Consider the following 21,322-nt stretch of genomic DNA (forward strand, 5'->3'; position numbering starts at 1 on the left):
TCTCAGGGTGAGATGACAAGATCATATTTTTTACTCATGAAAAATGTAATTAATTTCATTTTAGTTATTTAATATCCAGGTTCAAGGTCAAAATAATTTCAAAGTCTCATATCTTTCATAGTAGTTTCAAAGTTCAAAATAATATTTTGCTAAATGAAAATTAATCAATACGTAAAATTTGTTAAAACGCAAAAATGTATAATATATAAATATAAAAGATTATTTGATGCAGATGTAGTCATGGGTATAAACTGGAGATGCCCAAACTAGAGCCAGGGGCCTTTGTTGGCCCGCCTTGTCATAGATGAAAAGAGGAAAAATTGGCATTGACAAAAACCTTTTTTACAAAATGAATGTAAAATGAATTTGAATACAGAGAGCTGTATGTGACGGTTAATAAGTGTTTATTTAATTCATTTTCAAACTGCAGGTAGTGTAAAATGTGATTTGTGACACAATGAACAATAATGGAGAGCTTAACCCACAATATAATATAGTTTAATATTTACTTTCAGCCCACAACCCTCAAATTCAGTTTATAGCTATTCGTGACTTCTCTGGCATCTCTGGTAAAAACTGATTCCCTCTTCGACAGGTTTCTCTTTCTGAAGAAGATCATGCAGATGTGTCCAGTTAAAACTTTAAAGGAAAAGGTAAATACTATTCCTGAGGAGCACAGTAATGTCCAGTGCAGGAAAATCGAGACATCAAATGAAGGTAGGCAGAATTGACAAAGACAGAAGGTTATAATCAAAAACCTTTGACCTCCTTAACGTGTTTTCTATAGTCAAAGTGCCGACGGCCTGGAGTTCCTGGCGGCAGCGGGTGAGGCAGCACTAAAGTTCATGTTGAACGGCTGAATCAACGAGCCCGTCTGGCCCAGGGAGATGAGGATGCTGAGGCCTTTGGCCTTGTTGATATGGTGAGATTCACCATGAACCAGGATGATCATTAGCCAAAGACAGACCTCCCAAATACAGGATACCAAGAGGGGAAACTCAATAGAACTTATTTATTTTTTAATTCATGTAACATACTGCCAAAATGTTTGCGGTAGTAATAAAGCGTATGCGTGGTAAATGCAATCATTGTGATAATAGGGTCAAGACGAACACATTTATTGATATAACATCAGGCCGAGAGTTTTGAATAAGCTAATTTATCAATTGCAAAACCTCATTTGTAGTATATCGATCTGGATCTCCATGTGGTTGTTTCTATATAGGGAAGACTAAAAGGAAATTAAAATTAAGATAAGCAGAACATAAAAATGTTATAGGAATGAGTGATCCTTAGTATCCACTGGCCCTACATTATAGAGATAAACATCAAGTAGGGGTGTGCGAGATATGTCGTAAATCTGTTTTAACGATGTGTGAGGTCTCGCAGTCAGTATACGCGTTAAAACTTCACGGCGCTGCGCATACTTTAATGTATGACATTAAAGAAACAGTGTCTATGTTAATAATCATGAAGAGACGCCATTGGGTGCTGCATGACGATGACAGCCTGACCACAAAAGCACTGAAGATACGACTCGCAGAAGAAATTGACAGGAGATGACCTTTAAGAGCTCGTCATTCCTTGACCATGACAAACGCGAAGATGCATACTTTACAGTGTCTGATCTGGCAGAAAGTTTATCTAAAGAAGCTGCGCAATATAAGGATCATCACAGGCCAGAAAATTAAGAACGATATCCAAAGCTTGCTAAAGCAGCTAACCACCTGCACTGTGCCCCCTCCACATCCACACCATCAGAATACAACTTTTCAAAGGCCGGCTTCATTGTGAATAAGTCAAGAAGCTCACTTCTTCCCAACAAAGTTGACAAAATGGTGTTTCTGACACATAAAATAAAAAAAGATTGGATGGAAAAATAGTGACTGTAAATAAGCTCAATTTTCCCTTTTAGAAGTGTTTTGTTTGCTATCAGTTTTGCGGGGTTGCGAGAGTAGTTATTTTTCAAACAAAAAATAACATTATTTAAACAATATTTCCCTTGAAGCTAACTACTAACATGCGTTATTTGAAAGTCTCAGACAGACATTTCTTAAACTTTGATGGTATCCCATGTGTGTATGGACCACAGAATGACTGGAAAGATGTGGGGGCATAATTATAACCCACAAAACCATAGTTTTATGCAATCACGGTATGTAAAAACATAGCTTAATACACCTAAATCAACCAAATACATCATAATAAAAATCCAAGTTTTTAAAAAGAAAACAAATACGCCTCACATTTTTGGTCCTATTGAGGGTGGCATTTAGAGAGCAAGTAAATTAGAGGTGCACCGATCGACCGGTCAGAAACCAGAATCGTCCGGTTTTCGCATATCGTTCACTAGGCGAAAACAAATGTAAATTCCATTCAACCCGATTAACTGTCTTACATTAAAACTATGGTCATTTCACTGAGGTAAAATGACATTCAACACGACTTAATAAATTGACCAATATTTGTGATATATATCTGATTGAGTTATTTCCTAATGCAAAAAAGGGCAAATACTGAACATATGTGAGTAGAATTCACTCATTAGATTTTTTACTCTTTATTGAAGTTTATTTATTGAAATTATTTTCTCCACGTCTAAACCATTTAAGCAAAGAACTTATAGGCTTTTTATTTGTTTGCGTTGTTTTGTACAAAAACGTATTTGTTTGTAGCCTGTTTTTTATTCTAAGGCTTGGCGTTCGCTGCAATTATTCGATCGTTCGTTTTCGTTAATTTCACTGTTCAGTATCATTTTTCACTTAAGTGTTTTTGCCATTTACTTATTTGTTTGCCTTGCTTTGCACAAAGTTGTTTTTGACTTGTCCCTAGACCTGTTTTTTATTTTATTATTGACTTTATTTGTACTTTTTTCTTCTTTATATTTCATTTTGTACTGACGCAGCACTACATATATCTGCCAGGGTGGCGCCCTGGGCCAATGCCAGCCAGGGGGCCACGCTCCGTGTGGAGTGGGCTCTCACTGCGAGTGGGCAGGGTTGACCCGTGGATTGGTACGCCAAGGAGATGGCATCAACAAATCCAGTGCGCCAGCCTCTGTTTGGAAACAGCTCTCCCCTGATGCTGTCTCCCAAAACAGACAAAGAGCTGCTCAGGACTCCTAAAGTTCTGTGTGCGGTAAATATACAGGTGCAAAGCGCGCACAGGACACAGCACTTCAGAGGTTGGGTCTTCCTCCCCGGAGGGGAGCGCCTGCAAGGTTACCACCTGATCCCGGAAGGGAGGGGACCTTGGGCATGTAACCTGGCCTGGGTCTCAAGATTACGTGAGAGTTACCAGGTCAAAATTCTAGGCACCCCGGAGACATGGAAAAGCCTTGGAGGTCCCTGACCCTCTTGATAGACTCAAGCACCGTCAGGAGCGCCGCCTTCATCGTTAGATGAGGAAGAGCGGCGTCTCAGAGGGGCTCAAACGGGGCCATAGCCAGGCCCTGTAGGACCACATTAAGGTCACAAGAGGGTACAGAGCGCAGTCGAGGTGGATTCACCCTCCTCGCGCCCTTGAGGGGAAGTCAAGAGACTAACCCTCCACAAGATCGTGATGAGCGGCTATAGCAGCTACATACATTTTAAATGTGTATGGGAGCTCGGAAAGATCGTCCCCATCAGATGCCAGCAGGCAGCTGTCCGATGCCGCGACAGATCTCGTCCTCTTCCCCCCCATGAGTCTTCCCGCTATGTAACAGTCTACCAGCCGGAGCTGACACCTTGATAGACATCCCATTGCCGTTTAGAAATTCAAGACTTACCCTCCACAAGATCGTGATGAGCGGCAATAGCAGCTTTTCCAAAAACTCTTTGCAAGTCGCTTTGGATAAAAGCGTATGCTAAATGTAATGTAAATGTAAATGTAAATAGCTACATAAATTTTAAAGGTGGATGGGGAGAGATTACTATCTAGTCTCTGCTGTAAAAGGCCAACACTGAACCGATCGGACAATTCCACGGGTTCTCTCCAAGGGAGGAACACCAAGGAGGCTCACTGGGGGAACCTCTAGGTCGACCTCCAGGCAAGTCACAGCTGCCGAGCTCACAAGTGTGGAACGCGCCGAGAAGGGTGGATTCCACGACCTCGTGAGCTCCTCATGCACCTCCGGGAAGAACAGCACCGAGGTGGTTCGCGTTCTTTCACCGCGACCCGTACCCAAGAACCATTCGTCCAGCCGCAAGCGCTTCGGGGAGGGCGGTGTGACGCACTGCAACCCGATGCTCACGGCTGCCCGGGCTAGCATGGCCGACATTTCCGGGTCGGTCCCATCACGAGCTCTACCGCTTGTAGGCGGGAGCTCAGAGAGATCGTCCCCGTCAGATGCCAGTAGGCAGCTGTCCGATGCCGCGACAGAGATCTTGTCCTCATCCCCCCCATGAGTCTTCCCGCTATGGAACAGTCTACCGCCGCCTATCGGGGACGCACCAGGTGAGCGAGCTGGGGTATGGGCGGTTCGCCGAGCCGGAGCTGGCGAAGCGACATCCATAGCAGTCCCCATATCACCCTCGCTGCTCGTCGAGGCGGTCGACTTCGCCGAAGCGCCAGCCGAACTCGCCTGACAAACGAGCAGGTTGGCGGCAACAGTTCCGAAGAACGTCGCCAGCCGTGACCGCAACACCTTGATAGACATCCCATTGCCGTTTAGAAATTCAAGACTTACCCTCCACAAGATCGTGATGAGCGGCAATAGCAGCTACATACATTTTAAAGGTGGATGGGGAGAGATTACTATCTAGTCTCTGCTGTAAAAGGCCAACACTGACCCGATCGGACAATTCCGCGGGTTCTCTCCAAGGGAGGAACACCAAGGAGGCTCACTGGGGGAACCTCTAGGTCGACCTCTCCAGGCAGGCAGCCGTCTGCGGGCATAAGTGCACCGCTACAGCACGCTCCACCTGGGGAATGTCAACATAGCCTCGGGTCGCTCCACCATACAGGGAAGTCACAGCTGCCGAGCTCGCGAGTGTGGAACGCGCCGAGAAGGGTGCATTCCGCGACCTTGTGAGCTCCTCATGCACCTCCGGGAAGAACAGCACCGAGGTGGTTCGAGGATTTTCACCGCGACCCGTACCCAAGAACCATTCGTCCAGCCGCGAGCGCTTCGGGGAGGGCGGTGTGACGCACTGCAACCCGATGCTCACGGCTGCCCGGGCTTGCATGGCCGACACTTCCGGGTCGGTCCCATCACGAGCTCTACCGCTTATGGGCGGGAGCTCGGAGAGATCGTCCCCGTCAGATGCCAGTAGGCAGCTGTCCGATGCCGCGACAGAGATCTTGTCCTCATCCCCCCCATGAGTCTTCCCGCTATGGAACGGTCTACCGACGCACCACGTGAGCGAGCTGGGGTATGGGCGGTTCGCCGAGCCGGAGCTGGCGAAGCGACATCCATAGCAGTCCCCATATCACCCCCGCTGCTCATCAAGGCGGTCGACTTCGCCGAAGCGCCAGCCGAACTCGCCTGACAAACGAGCGGGTTGGCGGCAACAGTTCCGAAGAACGTCGCCAGCCGTGACCGCAACACCTAGATAGACATCCCATTGCCGTTTAGAAATTCCTCTCGGAGATGATAGTTCTCAAGATCAAACCCCAGTCTGTCTCTCAACACAACGTCGAGAGACCGACTGAAGGCGAACAAACGATTTAAACACCCTAGAAATCAGCTAAAGTCCACAACAACCTAGCAACCCTTACTGTATACTTACCGTAGTAACCTAGTAACAAGCCAGCACACTTTACAAATGCGATATGCTAGTTTGCTAGTAGGTTACTGGTATCCAGAAGTGGACAGGTTTTAGTTCACTGTGGAAGAGAGAGAGTGAGCTTTCATGAAGGTGTCTTCTTCTTTAGGTTTAAATACTTGACAAGCGTTGACCTAACCTGAGTCTCTGATACGTTTGAGCACGGCCTTTCGAGCCTCCTGAGCCGGTCTTATACGTTCATTGATTTCCTTCAGTGATTTCTGTAGACAAAAGTGAAACATTATGATGTGTTCAATTTCTCAGCATTAACATGTGTGGGAGCACATGTGCCATAGATTTTGAACTCTTACCTTGTGCTTTTCCCTCTTGTCGAGAAGGAAATTTCTTTTCACCTTCACCCGTTCCAACTCCTCTATGTTTCTCGTGATGTCCCTTGAGGTTTCCTTCAGGCGCTCAGCTGTCGAGTCTGACTCTTGTTTTCTAGACAAAAACACAAAACACAAATGAGAAACAAACTCCGACACTGTTAGTGATGCGTAGTCATTGTGAAATAAATGAAATTCTGCCATTACAACTCACCTCAGTCTCTGCTCATCATCTGCATAGAGGCCCTGTTTAACACACACACAGGAATGTAAACCAAATCACCTCAGAAAACATTATTTAATCAATTGTAAAGTAGAGTAAACACACCTTAAAGTATCGCCTTATCTCATATGGGATGCTGTTCTGATACCTCTCCAGTATCCGTGAATGTTTCTGGAGATCATTGATTTTACTGTGATGGGATGACAAAACAAGGATGGTAATAATAAAGGTAAAACACTGTTTGTGTACACCAGTAACAGAAGATCACTTGTGTATATTCGGATGCGTGATGTGTCAACTTACTTTTCCAGCTCTAGGAATCTCTTATTGACTGGACTGAGAGCGTTGTCATCATCCCGAATGGCTATCTTCAAACACTGAACCCTGTGAAAGAAATTATGTCTTAGCGTTATGTTTACACACACACACACATGTACTTCCAATAACTTTTGCTTGGAGTGAGCTTCTCGCAAAAATTAAACAATTAAACCACAAATGTCTTAAACCAAAATTAAACCATAAAATGTTTTACTCTGCTTCTGCCTTCTGAAGAAACGATCGGTTGTCATATTCCCGCCGTTGAAAGGAGCGTTCCTCCTGCTGTGGAACCCGGACACCTTCAGAAAAACACATTTGTTTCATGTATTAAGGAGTGTTTCAATTGAATCATTGGGGACTGAGCACTAGGGCTATGATGGTGGCCGTGACAACCGCGTCACCTAATTTAGAATTTGAATTTTCGCTTAATATTTAATTTGTAGATTCTGCGGGTTCATTATAAATACTGATGTTTATTTCAATGTTTTATATGGTGTTGTGCGGCATTTTACTGATGGTTTTCAAAAAGTATTAAAATAAGGCTTAAGTCTCTTCCACTCGTCATGTGGTTGCTAAACGTAAATATAATCATATAAATATTATCTATAAAAATAATATATACTTCCCAACCACTGCATAAAAAACTTCCACCGTCACAGCCCTACTGAGCGATTCAATGTTTTATGAACTCACGTGGGGGCCGTTGCAGTGGAGGCAGGCTCTCGCCTTTGGACGTCCTGATTGGATTTGTTGGTGGTGGCAAATCTAACAGCAACATAACATCAGATTTATTAAGTGATGAAATAGTGTGTTTTAAAATATGACTTTGGCACGCTGTTTTAATGTCGTTTTAACAAACTCACCCAGAACCGGAGTGGATCCACACACCCTGCACCCAAGTCGTCTCTTGAGGGTGGGTGGTGGGACAGGTCGTTTCCCAAGTGGGGGGGTTGGAAGAAACCCACCAACACCTGCAAAATCATACTTTCATCTTAAATATGCTTTTCAAGAAGAAACTTGATGCACTTTTCCTTACATTCCGGCAATATGTTTTGAAATGAAATGACAAACTTTACCTGCAGGGATCTGCTGTAAGGTGTTGATGGGTCTTAAGCGCCTACACTTATTCTCGATCATTTTATCTATGGAAAAAAAATCTGATTCAGACAGATTCCCATACACATCACTTTCACAAGACCAATTTTTCATCACTGACACAATATACTGGATAGAAAAGATTGGGAAAGTCTGTAATTCTACATGTGTTTCAAGGACAAAAGTAAAGACACAATAGGCCTTTTTCATACTTCCCCGTCCCGATAGTCAATTGTGACCCTGGATCACAAAACCAGTCTTAAGTAGCACGGGAACATTTTTAGTAAAAGACAAAAATACATTGTATGTATATAAAATATTTGTACTGCAAATATTTTAAAACTATTACGTTTTCTTTTATGTCAAAAATTGAATAGTAAATTAAGTACAGATCATATTCCATGAAGTTATTAAGTAAAGGTCCTACCTTAAATATATAAAAACTTTATTTTTGTGAGTGGATGTCCTGCCACAGTGTCTCTGATTAACAACTTTAAAGGCAATTTTCTCAAAATTTTGATTTCTTTGCACTCTCAGATTCCTGAGCTTTAAACGGTTGTATCTCAGTCAGATATTGCCCTATTCTAACAACTTATACATCAATAGAAAGCTTTACTCGGGGTTCAGATTATGTAAAAATATCCCATAAATTGACCCATAAGACTGGTTTTGTTGTCCAGGGTCACAATTTATCGACTTCTCGATATATAAACTTGACCTTGGTAGTTTTTGGTGATGCAATATATGTGTGGTTGGACAGGGCAGATTGTTGATGTTTTTGTGTGTTAAAGTGGTTTAGCAGTTTGTGAATATGTTCATTTCTAAAAAAATATCTGCTTAAACCTCAAACTACAGATCCAGAGAGCTGACACGTTAAACACACAACCCAAATATCAACATTGATCCAAACAACTTCACAATGTATACATTATCATTCTGGAGTCGATATCTCTTTGCCATAACTAATGTATTTTAACACTGCCTTAGGGAAACATAATTCAACGTTAAAATATAAGAGCCAAGAGCTCAACTAAAGCTTTAAAAGTATCACAATAATGGTGATTTTTGCGGGAACAAACGTTGTTTAACCTTGATACAACGGTTGCTTGCTATCTTAATGCATTAAACTCTGTTTATTTCAAAGAGTCTCACTTATACAAACTTGTTTTGTAAGTTTGGTCGCAATTTTGAAGTATTGAAGCTCAAAACATAACGAGACCTCCAGACTTGTTTGAGCTGGCTTTAAAAACACTTCGATAAAAACAAATGTTTTCTCACTTACCACTATTAGTTAATTTCAGTTGTGATCTGCTTGAACTCTTCTCCAGTATAAACACTAAACTGCTCATATTCTCTGTTGTTTTAAGCGAAGAAGTAGCAACGAAGTAGCGAAGAAGTATCTGTTTGTCGTTGATCAGGCTGAATGACTAAAAGATTGTTTGTACTGAAGATATAGCCATTGGCACAGGCGCAGTCATTGGCTAAGAAGTCTTCTATTTCTATGACGTCATTAGGTTTAAAAAGATACACCCGCTGGACATATGATTTCTAGTGCACGCATGTTACGTCTGCTACGCAGCTACGCGGCAATGCTTGTGTTGATACCAGACTGTGTTAAAACCACACAGCAAATACAAAATAAAAGTCAAAAAAATAATTTAATTTCAAAGTAAACGCATTGTAAAGACTTCCGATCGTATTTCACGGTCTCATATCTTTGGCAGGAGGCCATGGACGACGAGAGATTCTTCCTCGAACAAAACCATCGTTATTTTGTGGAAAAGTATTGTTTAACTAACAACAAAAGTGTGCGGAAGAGTATTAGGGCATATCAATAAAAAATAATGAAACCATATCGATATTAAAGTCATTATAAATCCGAGAGAAAGGTCGAAATAAAATGTCGAGTATAAACTCTTTATACTTTGAGACTAAAGTCGTTGTTTTTCTCGAAATGTATGAGTTTATTCTTAACATTTTATTTCGATTTTCTTATGGTTAATAAAAACATATCGATATTAAAGTCAGTATAAATCCGAGATAAAAGTCGAAATAAAATGTCGAGTATAAACTCTTTATAGTTTGAGACTAAAGTCGTTGTTTTTCTCGAAATGTATGAGTTTATTCTTAACATTTTATTTCGATTTTCTTATGGTTAATAAAAACATATCGATATTAAAGTCAGTATAAATCCGAGATAAAAGTCGAAATAAAATGTCGAGTATAAACTCTTTATAGTTTGAGACTAAAGTCGTCGTTTTTCTCGAAATGTATGAGTTTATTCTTAACATTTTATTTCGATTTTCTTATGGTTAATAAAAACATATCGATAATAAAGTCAGTATAAATCCGAGATAAAAGTCGAAATAAAATGTCGAGTATAAACTCTTTATACTTTGAGACTAAAGTCGTTTTTCTCGAAATTTTAAATTTAATTTAACGATTTTTTTCTCGACATTTTATTTCGACTTTTGATCTCGAAAAACTGCGGGTTTAATATCGGATTTATAATATCGATATGGTTTTATTAACCATAATAAAATTAATCGAAATAAAATGTAAAGAATAAACTCATTATACTTTTCGAGAAAAAACGTGTGAAATTTCGAAAAAAACTGCGGGTTTGATCTCGATTTATAATGACTTTAATATCGATATGGTTTTATTATTTTGTTATTGCCCAAATAACTCGATCAAATGAACACTAAAAGAAAAACTTCAGATCTGAATTTAGCAAATGTCAAGATTTATGTAATAAAAGCAGTCGATCGTCTCTTGCAGCTGAATCTGTTGAAGCAGAAAGCAGGCTTCAGTTTTGAAGGCCCAACCAAACGCGGTGGAATTCAACTTTAATGGCGGTTGAGAGAATCCTCCAAATTTGCGAAAAAGCAGCAGAAGTCACTCAGAATACGCACGTCTCTTCAGGTTTGTTTATGAACATGTTAAAATAGGGGATTTGTCTGGTTTTAGACATTTTAGATGCAAATGGTTGAGTGTTAATGTAGTTCATTACAAAATTCCTGAAATTGGTTCGCAGTACCCCCTCAACCAAACCTTTCTATACAATTATTAGCACAAATATAATTAAATATAAGCATAAAACATTGTATGTGGTTCATAGATGCAATTTAATACAAAGAGTTCGACAGCAGGATAATACGTTTTCTATATGGTTCATTCACTTCAAATTGTTAAAGATTAAATGCTTAAACAAGAATATCTAACTTTTTATATACTCAAGTAAAACATTTATGAGGTACTTTTTTACTTTTCACTCAGTATTTGTACTTTCACTTGAGTAATATTTTTGAGTACTTTTTTACACATCTGGTGCCTGCTTTGTGGGAGCAGCAGGAAATGGTTGTGCTGGAGAGAGAAGCGTCGTCCCTTTGACTAGTAGAAACACATCAGTAAAGAGGTAAAATAAGCTTTTTTGATTATAACCTTTTATCTTTTTCCATTGTAAAATCTGCTTACCTTCATCTGATATTCCAGTCTTGATGTTCTTGGACCGGGTGTATGCAGGACACTCCTCTGGAATAGGTTTACGCAGATCCTTAAGTGTTTTAACTCCACAAACATTCATGAGGATTTTTAGAAAGCCAAACCTGTTAAAGAGAGTATCCGTTTTGGTGATTGGTTTTCTTCTTAAGTACATTTTTAAGCTTTGTAATGAGTTTATGTCTTCAAAACTAATTTCAGACATTTGAGCAGAGGAAGAAAGGATATTTAAGATTAAAAAATGACCCATTCATTTTGAATGGTTGCGTATGTATAACTAAAAAATAATCTTTACTAAAACTGTTGCTGACTGAATCCTCAACTACACCTGCAACTCTTCATGTTTTGACACAGAGACAACGAGCGCTTATCAACTTTTTCAGCAGTAGATGAGAACAGGGAAGACGTCCATCATTGCTGGATAGATCAGCGTCCGATCAATATTCTCCGAGTCAAACCGCTGTAGTATGGCGTCTCTTTGAGCTTCAGTGATGTTGATCTGAAAATGTGAGCACAAAAACACTATCAAAGAATTTAAGATGATAAATAACACTTAATATTTGTACAGTAATAGGTTTTACAAATAATTCTCAACCAATAGCGTGAGTTTGGGGGTGAAACTATCTGTTTGAAGGTAAAGGAGTGTTTGAGAACAATCTGTGTCCCACGTGTTTCTCTAAATTGAAGAGCTAAAATAATGTTGTGTTAGATGTTGTACCCTGAGCTTTGGTTTACACGCCTTCCGATGCCATTTTATCACCCGCATCAGCCATACGCCTGAACCTATAAACTTAAAAAACATCACTTTTAACATCACTGCTTGAAACCCAGACAAAGGGTCTCTACTTTCACAATCGTGTTTTCCAAACCTTGCTTTGAATGTTCCGGATCAACTGCTCAAATTGTATCCTTGTATTTCCCAGGGAAAGCGTCGCAGGAGGCGTGGAGGGGTTGCTGTCAAACTGAAAATGGATTTGCACTCAGGCCGGGTCTCCAGCTTTTTCCGTGTGGCTCGGTACCTGGGAGGTCGTGGCCGCTGTGCTGTCTGGCGCTCGCTGGATTGTTCTCCCAGCTGGTTTCGACCCATCTTTATTAATTCTACTTCTACGACATCCCACTATTCATCTCTCCATGTTCATCAAGGTGGAGTTAATCATCAGAATCTTCGCACTCTGAACAGAGCCTCAAGCAACAATTAAACAATGAAACCACAAATGAAACGATAATAATGAAAAATGTCTTACTCTGCTTCAGCCTTCTGAAGAAATGACCGGTTATCATATTCCCGCCGTTGAAAGGAGCGTTCCTCCTGCTGTGGCACCCCGACACCTTCAGAAAAACACATTTGTTTCATGTATTAAGGAGTGTTTCAATTGAATCATTGGGGACTGAGCACTAGGGCTATGATGGTGGCCGTAACAACCGCGTCACCTAATTTAGAATTTAAATTTTCGCTTAATATTTAATTTAATTGGGTTTAATCGGGTTCATTATATATACTGATGTTTATTTCAATGTTTTATATGGTGTTGTGCGGCATTTTACTGATGGTTTTCAAAAAGTATTAAAATAAGCTTTAAGTCTCTCTTCCACTCGTCATGTGGTTGCTAAACGTAAATATAATCATATAAATATTATCTATATAAATAATATATACTTCCCAACCACTGCATAAAAAACTTCCACCGTCACAGCCCTACTGAGGGATTCAATGTTTTATGAACTCACGTGGGGGCCGTTGCAGTGGAGGCAGGCTCTCGCCTTTGGACGTCCTGATTGGATTTGTTGGTGGTGGCAAATCTAACAGCAACATAACATCAGATTTATTAAATGATGAAACAGTGTGTTTTAAAATATGACTTTGGCACGCTGTTTTAATGTCGTTTTAACAAACTCACCCAGAACCGGAGTGGATCCACACACCCTGCACCCAAGTCGTCTCTTGAGGGTGGGTGGTGGGACAGGGCGTGTCCCAAGTGGGGGGGTTGGAAGAAACCCACCAACACCTGCAAAATCATACTTTCATCTTAAATATGCTTTTCAAGAAGAAACTTGATGCACTTTTCCTTACATTCCGGCAATATGTCTTGAAATGAAAATGACAATCTTTACCTGCAGGGATCTGCTGTAAGGTGTTGATGGGTCTTAAGCGCCTACATTTATTCTCAATCATCTTCTCCATGGAAAAAAATTCAGATTCCCATCCACATCACTTTCACAAGACTTGTTGTTTTTAAATGTGCTATAGAAATAAAACAAACTTGAAACTTGATCAGCTTGTGAAATACAGGCAGCAATCTGAATGTAAAGAAATGTTTTACCGGTTTCTGCATCAGTCGAACCGCTCTCAGGTTCACAGCTGATGAGGTAGAAGATGAAGCAAATGTTCCGTAAAAATCTCTGAACCTGTTGAAGTTATTAAAGACACATGCTTTACAAACACAATGGCATGCAATGGTTTGTTATCTCAATTTTGTTAGACAGCAATGATATCAAATAGAGAGCAACTAGAATCTCAGAGATTTTTCTAGAACTATAATCGCCTATGTAAAACACGTGAGCTCAGCTATCCACATAACTTCTACGTTTCCATACTCCTACTGTACACTGCATCAACATTTGACTAGTTTTCAGTATCTATGTGTATTTCTTCAGGAGAAAAATCAGAGACAACATTTTAAAGGGATAGACCATCGCCTCTATGCTACTCATGATGTCCCTTGAGGTTTGCTTCTGTTGCTCAGCTATTATGTCTAACTCTTGTTTTATAGACAAAAACACAAATGAGAAACCAACTCCGACACTGTTACTGATGCGTAGTCATTGTGAATTAAATGAAATACTGTCATGTTTATTTCTTCAGGAGAAAAATCAGAGACAACATTTTTAAAGGGATAGTACGCTCAAAAAATTAAAATTCTTTCTTTGTTTACTCGCAAAACCACTGATTCATTTCTCAAAATATCTTTGTGTTCTACATAAAAAAGGTCATATACTGGTCTGATTTACATGAGGGATCATAAATGATTACATCAGTTTTAGTTGGAGTAGTTTGTCAGAATACCATGTGACTTTCAAGGACTTGGCAACCAGATGCTGTACAGTGTAAAAGACCTCCGGAGTGACCACGTCCATCTGCGACACACTGTTGATGACATCAGCTTTGCACTAAAGGGTGTCCACTGCAAAGATAGAAACCAAGTATTTTGTGTGTTTTGAGAGTATGCAAAACAATCTTAGCAGAAACAGATAAAAAATGGAACTTCTATCACTTATAACCTCATCCTTGCTGTTCTGGTCCTCTACTTTCTCTGCTCTGTTCTTATCTCATCTGTTGTGTTAAAAACCATCTAATACCATTTAATGGCACCATACTCCCTTAGTTCTTCGGTGTCATGTGAGCTGTCAAGTTGAAGATAACTCAACATCAATTTATATATAAGAACATCATTGAGGCGGAGAAGTTTATTGACTTAACAATTTAAAACATAAATTTTGGTCTGCTCCTCATATACAATCATATCATGACTATCCTAAGACTTTGCTAATAGCGTAAATATGGGGCCGGTTGCATAAACTTACAAGTAAGTCATCTCATGTTTTTCTTCAAAAGACTAGTTATCACTTCATTCACTAAATTCAGTAAGGCCTACATAAACAGGTAGATTGGTCTAATTGAAATCTGAAAAGTAAGACTGATTGGTCCTAAATAATTGCTAATCAGTGAGACTAGTTGTTAAGATGCAGTCTTAACTTAGTGGCCAAGTATATGCAACTGGCCCCATTAAGAATTTCTAATTCCTTCAGCCGCCGCCCAGTCTTTTCCAGCATTTGCAGTCGGCAGTTCCCCCCAGAACTTCCCCTACCAAGTCCTCCGGGACTATTCGCTCTCGGGCTAAGACTGCCCCACTGGACTTCCCCCTATGTAGGCCTACTCTTGTGTACAGCCCACCCCCCCTCCCATGTTTGTTATTTTTGCCTGTTTGCCCTTGATTTTATTTACTATGTCTTGTTGGATTTGTGCACGGTCATAGTTTTCTTTGTCCTGTTTGTCACCTTCAGGAGCGTCAGGTTGTCGCTCCTTAATGCGGGAGATCTGTCGTGATTCTCATCATGTTATGTCTTTCTTGGTCTCGGGGCAGAATCAGAGCAGGATTCCTTGTTTCATGTTGAAAGAGTTCTGGATCTCCATACTCTCTCTCCAGGTCTCGTTTCTGTTCCTGCCCTTTCGTCTCGTTATTGCTTGTTAATTAGTTAATTGCCCGCACCTGTTCCCTGTTGATTTCAAACCCCTTAATTAGTCCTCATGTGTCATTGTCTTGAGTTCGGTCATTGTATGCGTTCTGTGTACCTCTGTTCTTGCACAACGCTGATGGTTGCCGTTATTGACTGTTCCTGTTCCATTAAGTGAGTTAGTCAGTCTTCTTGTTGTTGTCTTAGTCAGTCTAGTCAGTTTTTTTGTTCTTTGTTAAGTATTAGTTTATTAGCCGAATTTTTTTAATGTTGATCAATAACTGCCCTACTTTACCAATATTAAGCCTTTAATATTAGATTATCAACAGTGCTTTTACATAGCCTACATTGCAAAATGTTTACATGCACACAAATACGATGATGTCGTAATATATAGACTAATAAAGTATATTAACATATAATAGCCTTCCTTAATGCCGTTGACTGTAACACATCTCACGTTACATAAGAACAGGAGTCGAGAGGTGCTTGTTACACAAATAAAGGTGATGTGGGAGTGTGTGTGCTTGCATGTGCCAGTGAGTTACAGTATGCTGGGAAATGTCTAAATATTGTTGTTACTGGTAGAGAAAAGCATTGTTGCAATCATGTGGTGTAAGTCCTGTATGATTGAGGATGTGTACAGGTGCTGATCAGGTTGTGATCACAGTTTGTACCTGGTCAATGTTAACCTGTATAGGATAGAGGTGTTTAATACACATAGGACCCTATAGGCTTATTTAAACTTTATTGTGCACATGTGTGTAAATGAGGGGTCCATAAGGCACTTGCAGACAGAGGCCTCTGAATTCTGAATCCGGGCCTTGGTGTCATGCGTGTCAAATTAGCGCGTAACAGATTTAACAAATTTGTACAGAAGTTCAGAAACATATGAGAATGCACGTTATTTGCACGCGCCTCCTTTCATGACTACTTTTAGATTTTTGTCCCCACGGACGCGCATTTAATGATTCCGCGTGGCCGCGCACGTGCGCAGCTTTAAAGTGGCAGTCCGTAGGATTGGCCTCTTTGTCGCCATCTTAGTTTCTAATTGCTACTGCAGGTGATGTGCGGAGGTATTTCTTCACGTGAGTTGTGATTCGGCACTGCTCATCTGAGCGGATGTGTCTGATGTTTTGAGTCGCGGCCTGTGACAGTGCAGCGGTGATAATCATCAGTGAACATCAGCAGCGCATAATAAACACAGAAGATAACATGGCAGATGATTTAACACGGAACAAATAAAAACATAAACACACACAAATAGCGCAAATGGAGGCTGTGTTGAAGTGTTTTGATATTATTTCGGGTCATTTTGTTATTCTTATTGTAACACCCGCAACGTGAAACGGACAGAAGTTCCCCGAACGTGGGCTGACAGGCACGGCATTATACACCATACAACTTTATATACTATATGCAAAGCCATGACATCATATCCGGGATAAACGTTAAGTCAGTGAATTTGAGTAAAATCACAGGCTTCACTCGTCCGTGATAATTCCCGCCACATGAAATACAGATGTGGGTAACGTAACGTAAACCTTATTTCTAAAGCACATGAGGTCCCAAGATAATACTAATCCCGTTCGAATAACACTAAATCTTAAATTACATTTCTAAAAATGAACATCACAAAGAGAGAAGGATCTGTACCCGTCTGTATTAACACAAGTGCTCAACGCTTTTCTGTTATCTATTGAAACCTTGAAATCTCTTGACGTTATGTTACCTGTTCAGAAGAAATAAAGCGATGTTAACAATCCTTTCAGATCACGGAGTTCCCGCCACCTTTGAAATGTCTTGCCAATATTCAATCTTGCTTTCGCACGAGTCCGATCCCATTCCCTGTTTCTTTGTAAACTGTCATCAGTTATTTCTTTCTTGTTTTTCAAAAATGATGAATCCCCAAATGTCAACACTGCTAGGAGTTTATAAGTAGAATTACTAAACGCCGCCATTAATAATACTGAACGTTGTATGAAATGATACCCAGCATGATCGTCTTCGTTCTGTGTGCGAAAGTGACGTAATGACGCATAAGACGAAAGACACCATATAAGGATCTCCGGGATTGTTGAGCCGACAGGGCAAATTAAAAACCATCATTACAATCTTTCCGTGGTGAATCCAGTAAGATTAATGAGTTTTGGTTGCATGGTAAGCTAAGATTTGTTTAGTGTTGCTAATCGCTGTCATGAGAGCACGTTTCAACATCCTCGTTGTTTTTAAATTGTTAAATTTGGAAGTTCAAAGTGTTGACAATACACTGGCCTTTTCTGTTAATTTCGTCGACATTTCTACAATTAATTGCATTAATTGATTCGTTGTAATTGTTGCAGGGGCATCAAAACGAAGCCGAGTCGACATGCCGTGTATTCATGATAAGTTTTTCGAAAGACAGTATGTGTGAAAGTGATTTAAATTCTGTGTGAATGCAACATTGACTCGTGTGACACCTAGAGGTGAATTATAGGTATGACACCCACACAAGCGTGTTGTTTCTTCATCAGTTTGTGTCTTTTATGTAGTGAAGCGGCAACCAATCACGTTCTCTCAGAGTCTGGGTGTATGTGTGAGAAATGTGCTTTACATCATTTGTTCATCTGTTTGTCACATTGTTTTTATCGATAGTATTAAAATGTATAAAACTTAGTTCCTTTATGCTGATTTGTCAAATAAACGGGTGAATTGTGAAAATTCTAATAAAAAAATGAAAATTGTATTCATATAATTTACATTAGCTGGTTTCTGGCAAATAAAAGTACATTTATAAATAAAGTGTAAAAATTTAAGAAAGAAAATAAATAAATATAAATATATATAAGTCAAATGAAATATTAAAACTGTTTTAATATTACTATATCGTTTTATATTTATATGTCAACTTTTATTCTAAAAACATTACAGCCCCTTCACAGGTCAGAGGACAAATGACTCCCTTTCTCAATGAAGAACGTCCTATATCTGCTTATTCATTTAAACCGGTCTCTCTTCTTATCTCTACCTAAAAGCCTCAAAGCTGGTCTCCCCATAAACCTATGCAAACTTAATTAGGAAGTCACTGCTTTCGGTGTTCACTAAGTTTTCCAAGCGCTCAGATTTTTCAGTCAATTTAAGAGTCTATATTTTTTGTATTCTCACACACTTTGTTGGTCCACAAAGGGGGTCGCATCTAACTTCCAAGGGTGCCCACAAGATGAATAATATTATAAAGTAGTATAAAAGTTGTATATATAAAGTATATTCCCATTCATATTTACATTTTCTGAGCACATCAAGGTTTTATCAAGGAGAACATCCTGTTATAGACATGCAGTTCTCTGACCTGGATACTATAGAAATGAGTGTGATGAACTGAAGAAGAGGGAAAGAAGAGAGTTTTTTTTCTTACAAATTGAGGACGCAGAAAGTATTAAAAGCAAGGATGCCAATAATTATGGTATTATATAATACTAAAAACATTTTTTATTCCCCCAAATTAAAATTGCTTCAATGAAATGTTGGTATTTTGTAACTTTTTTACATTAAAGATCAAAACGAGAAAAAAAGCAAAATTGTTTTAAATGCCTACTTTGCTAATATTTACAAGGATGCCTGTATTTTTGGAGGGCACTGCATGTAAAGACATTCATTGTTGAATAATGCTTTGATTCATTATTTCTAATGCCTCTAAACTGGTTAAAATGTGATATTTGTTAGGTGAAAGTGATGCATGACTATGTGGCAACAGACAAGGTGAACTCGATCTTAAGGGTGGTGACATTGTGTATGTGATTCCCTTCCCCAATCCAGATGAACAGGTCAGAAACGCAAACACACAGTAAACGCACACAATCGTACAGCTAGATCATGCCGGGTAACCATTCCTATGTTGTGTTTGTGTTCGCAGGATGACGGCTGGTTAATGGGCGTAAAAGAGTCACATTGGTTTCAGAATAAAAAACTTGCAAAGGCGTCTGCCCGGAATACTTCACCCAGAAGCTGTAAGGGGAACAACCATCACCCACTCAATTAATCTCCTCGCCCTCTATGAAAACATAGTTTTTTAAAAATTAACCTTAAAAAGAGGTGCTTCTCAATCCAATCTTGTTCCTTTTAGAATGGAAAAAAGTGAAATGTAAAGATCTGTGGACCAACTTGTTATTTCACACTAATCTTGTCACTAAAAATGTTTTTGGGTGGACAGCCCCTGTCTGACATCCTCCCTGGTCATTTTGAGAGAAAAAAAATGATATCACTGCATGTGAAATGTTTACCTACTATTCAGAATTAAACAATATGCATCATTTCATTTCATTACATTTATTATTTGTTTTTCAATGATGTCTTTAGGTATAAGACACCAAAGAATAGAAATTGAAATTATTACAATGTGGCAAACCACTAAAAGCAATACGTCTGTCTGGATATTTAATATATCTGTTTGGACCGGTGCTTTATTTTGGAGAAGACGGTCAAACACACTTTTTTTAAATCTAGGTCTTATATCCTCCACTCCCTCGTCGGTTTACATGTTAGATCTGTGATTCATCTCAAAGCTCTTCATTTGAATCTGTTTCAAATATTGAAATGCTTTTTTCGGTTTTGAATCGAACAGCCGCAGGGGGCAATTATTCACTGATGTTGCACTTCAATGTTAAGGCTCATAGATTTGTATGAGAATGACAAGGTGTGAGGGGGAGGTGATTCTTTGAATGACAGATTGCTGATGTAACATTTTTCAAAGATTACAACTTTTTTGACATGATGCAACTCCAGGTCATGTGACCAGTAAATATGAAATATTTATTATGTTGTTACATATGACCCACTCCTTTCATGCATTATTGAAATATTACAGGGTTTTGTTTGTATAAAAATGTAATGTGTGAAAATTCAGATTTTTCCGACCACAGGAACGACATCTAAAAAAAATAATGTCCTTTGGCATTTTGGTTGCTTGGGACGCCCTGTCTTAACATGCTGTAACTGTCTGGCAGCCCAAAAGCATTAAAATGATTTTGAACATCTAGTTTCCTCTCGTTTATTAATGTACCTTTTGACAAAATCAAATATTAGGTTCTTTAAAGTGGTGGTCAATCTGAAAGTTTTTTGCATATCTCATGTTAATCTTGATACTTACAATCGTACATTTCAAATATCTGGGGAGTCTTTAATTTGATCACATTTATAAAAGGAAAATACAGCTGTACGATTATTTCCGAAAACAAACGATGCGTGCGAGGGGGAAACTAAAGCACCTGCACACCCATTACCTACAAAACACAGACATATGACTCGATTTCACATGCGGATCCGCCATCGTTAAGGACTGAGACCGCTTCATCTGTCTGTTTCAAACGATCTCTAAATCCAGTGTCGTATCCTCCGTTTATATAACATCACTGAAATGCTCTGAACAAACAAACACACCTCAACTTCTCTCACTATTGCAAGAGCAACAGCTGCAGAGGCAACCAATCTTGATGGTAAGAGGGTCTCGCTCGTCGGTTGACGCGTGGGCGGGCTTTTCCTGGAGAATTGCCCAAATAAGGGTCTAAGAAAATGTGTTATGTATCAGGTTCTCACGTTTGAAAAAAACTTTCCGAAACCTATACGAACCTTTGGGTATTGTATCGAGCACAGAAATACTATGTAATTCGTCCAACTTGTTTTGTGACAGGTTGATCATGTCAAGCATGAGAAGACAGCACGTTTAACATTGTAAATAATTTAGAACGCATGAAACACCATTGCACCTTTAAACCTAAAGCTTATTTGTTTCTTCATAACGTTTCTTTAATCTGAAGACAATGCAACAGATGGACTGCATAAAAACTATTGTATCCCTATGCAACACATGTATGATATTAGCTGCAAAAGATAAAAGATTAAAC

General features: G+C 39.5%; 1 protein-coding gene and 2 long non-coding RNA genes across 4 annotated transcripts; 2 read left to right on the forward strand and 1 right to left on the reverse strand.

Moving 5' to 3' along the window:
* Nucleotides 1-5,613: 5,613 nt before the first annotated feature.
* LOC130424548 (uncharacterized) lies at nt 5,614-9,209 on the reverse strand. Its single transcript, XM_056750316.1, has 11 exons — nt 8,992-9,209; nt 7,691-7,756; nt 7,478-7,585; nt 7,308-7,379; nt 6,829-6,913; nt 6,600-6,680; nt 6,402-6,486; nt 6,288-6,319; nt 6,059-6,188; nt 5,887-5,968; nt 5,614-5,808 (listed from the first exon to the last, which is right to left on the reverse strand). Exons 1-11 carry the CDS (start codon nt 9,056-9,058, stop codon nt 5,801-5,803), a joined length of 816 nt encoding a protein of 271 aa, XP_056606294.1. The 5' UTR covers nt 9,059-9,209; the 3' UTR covers nt 5,614-5,800.
* A 111-nt stretch (nt 9,210-9,320) lies between these two features.
* On the forward strand, nt 9,321-12,795 carry LOC130424550 (uncharacterized). Of its 2 annotated transcripts, XR_008906956.1 has the most exons (5): nt 9,321-9,492; nt 10,491-10,634; nt 11,061-11,127; nt 11,565-11,717; nt 12,134-12,795. It is a non-coding gene; the product is annotated as an uncharacterized LOC130424550 (long non-coding RNA). The 2 variants fall into 2 exon arrangements; XR_008906955.1 differs by lacking the exon at nt 9,321-9,492 and having other exon boundaries at nt 10,216-10,634.
* Nucleotides 12,796-17,481: 4,686 nt separating this feature from the next.
* On the forward strand, nt 17,482-20,409 carry LOC130424551 (uncharacterized). Its single transcript, XR_008906957.1, has 3 exons — nt 17,482-17,603; nt 19,146-19,246; nt 19,336-20,409. It is a non-coding gene; the product is annotated as an uncharacterized LOC130424551 (long non-coding RNA).
* Nucleotides 20,410-21,322: the final 913 nt, after the last annotated feature.

Source organism: Triplophysa dalaica, chromosome 6 (assembly GCF_015846415.1).
Source record: "Triplophysa dalaica isolate WHDGS20190420 chromosome 6, ASM1584641v1, whole genome shotgun sequence".
Taxonomy (NCBI): domain Eukaryota; kingdom Metazoa; phylum Chordata; class Actinopteri; order Cypriniformes; family Nemacheilidae; genus Triplophysa; species Triplophysa dalaica.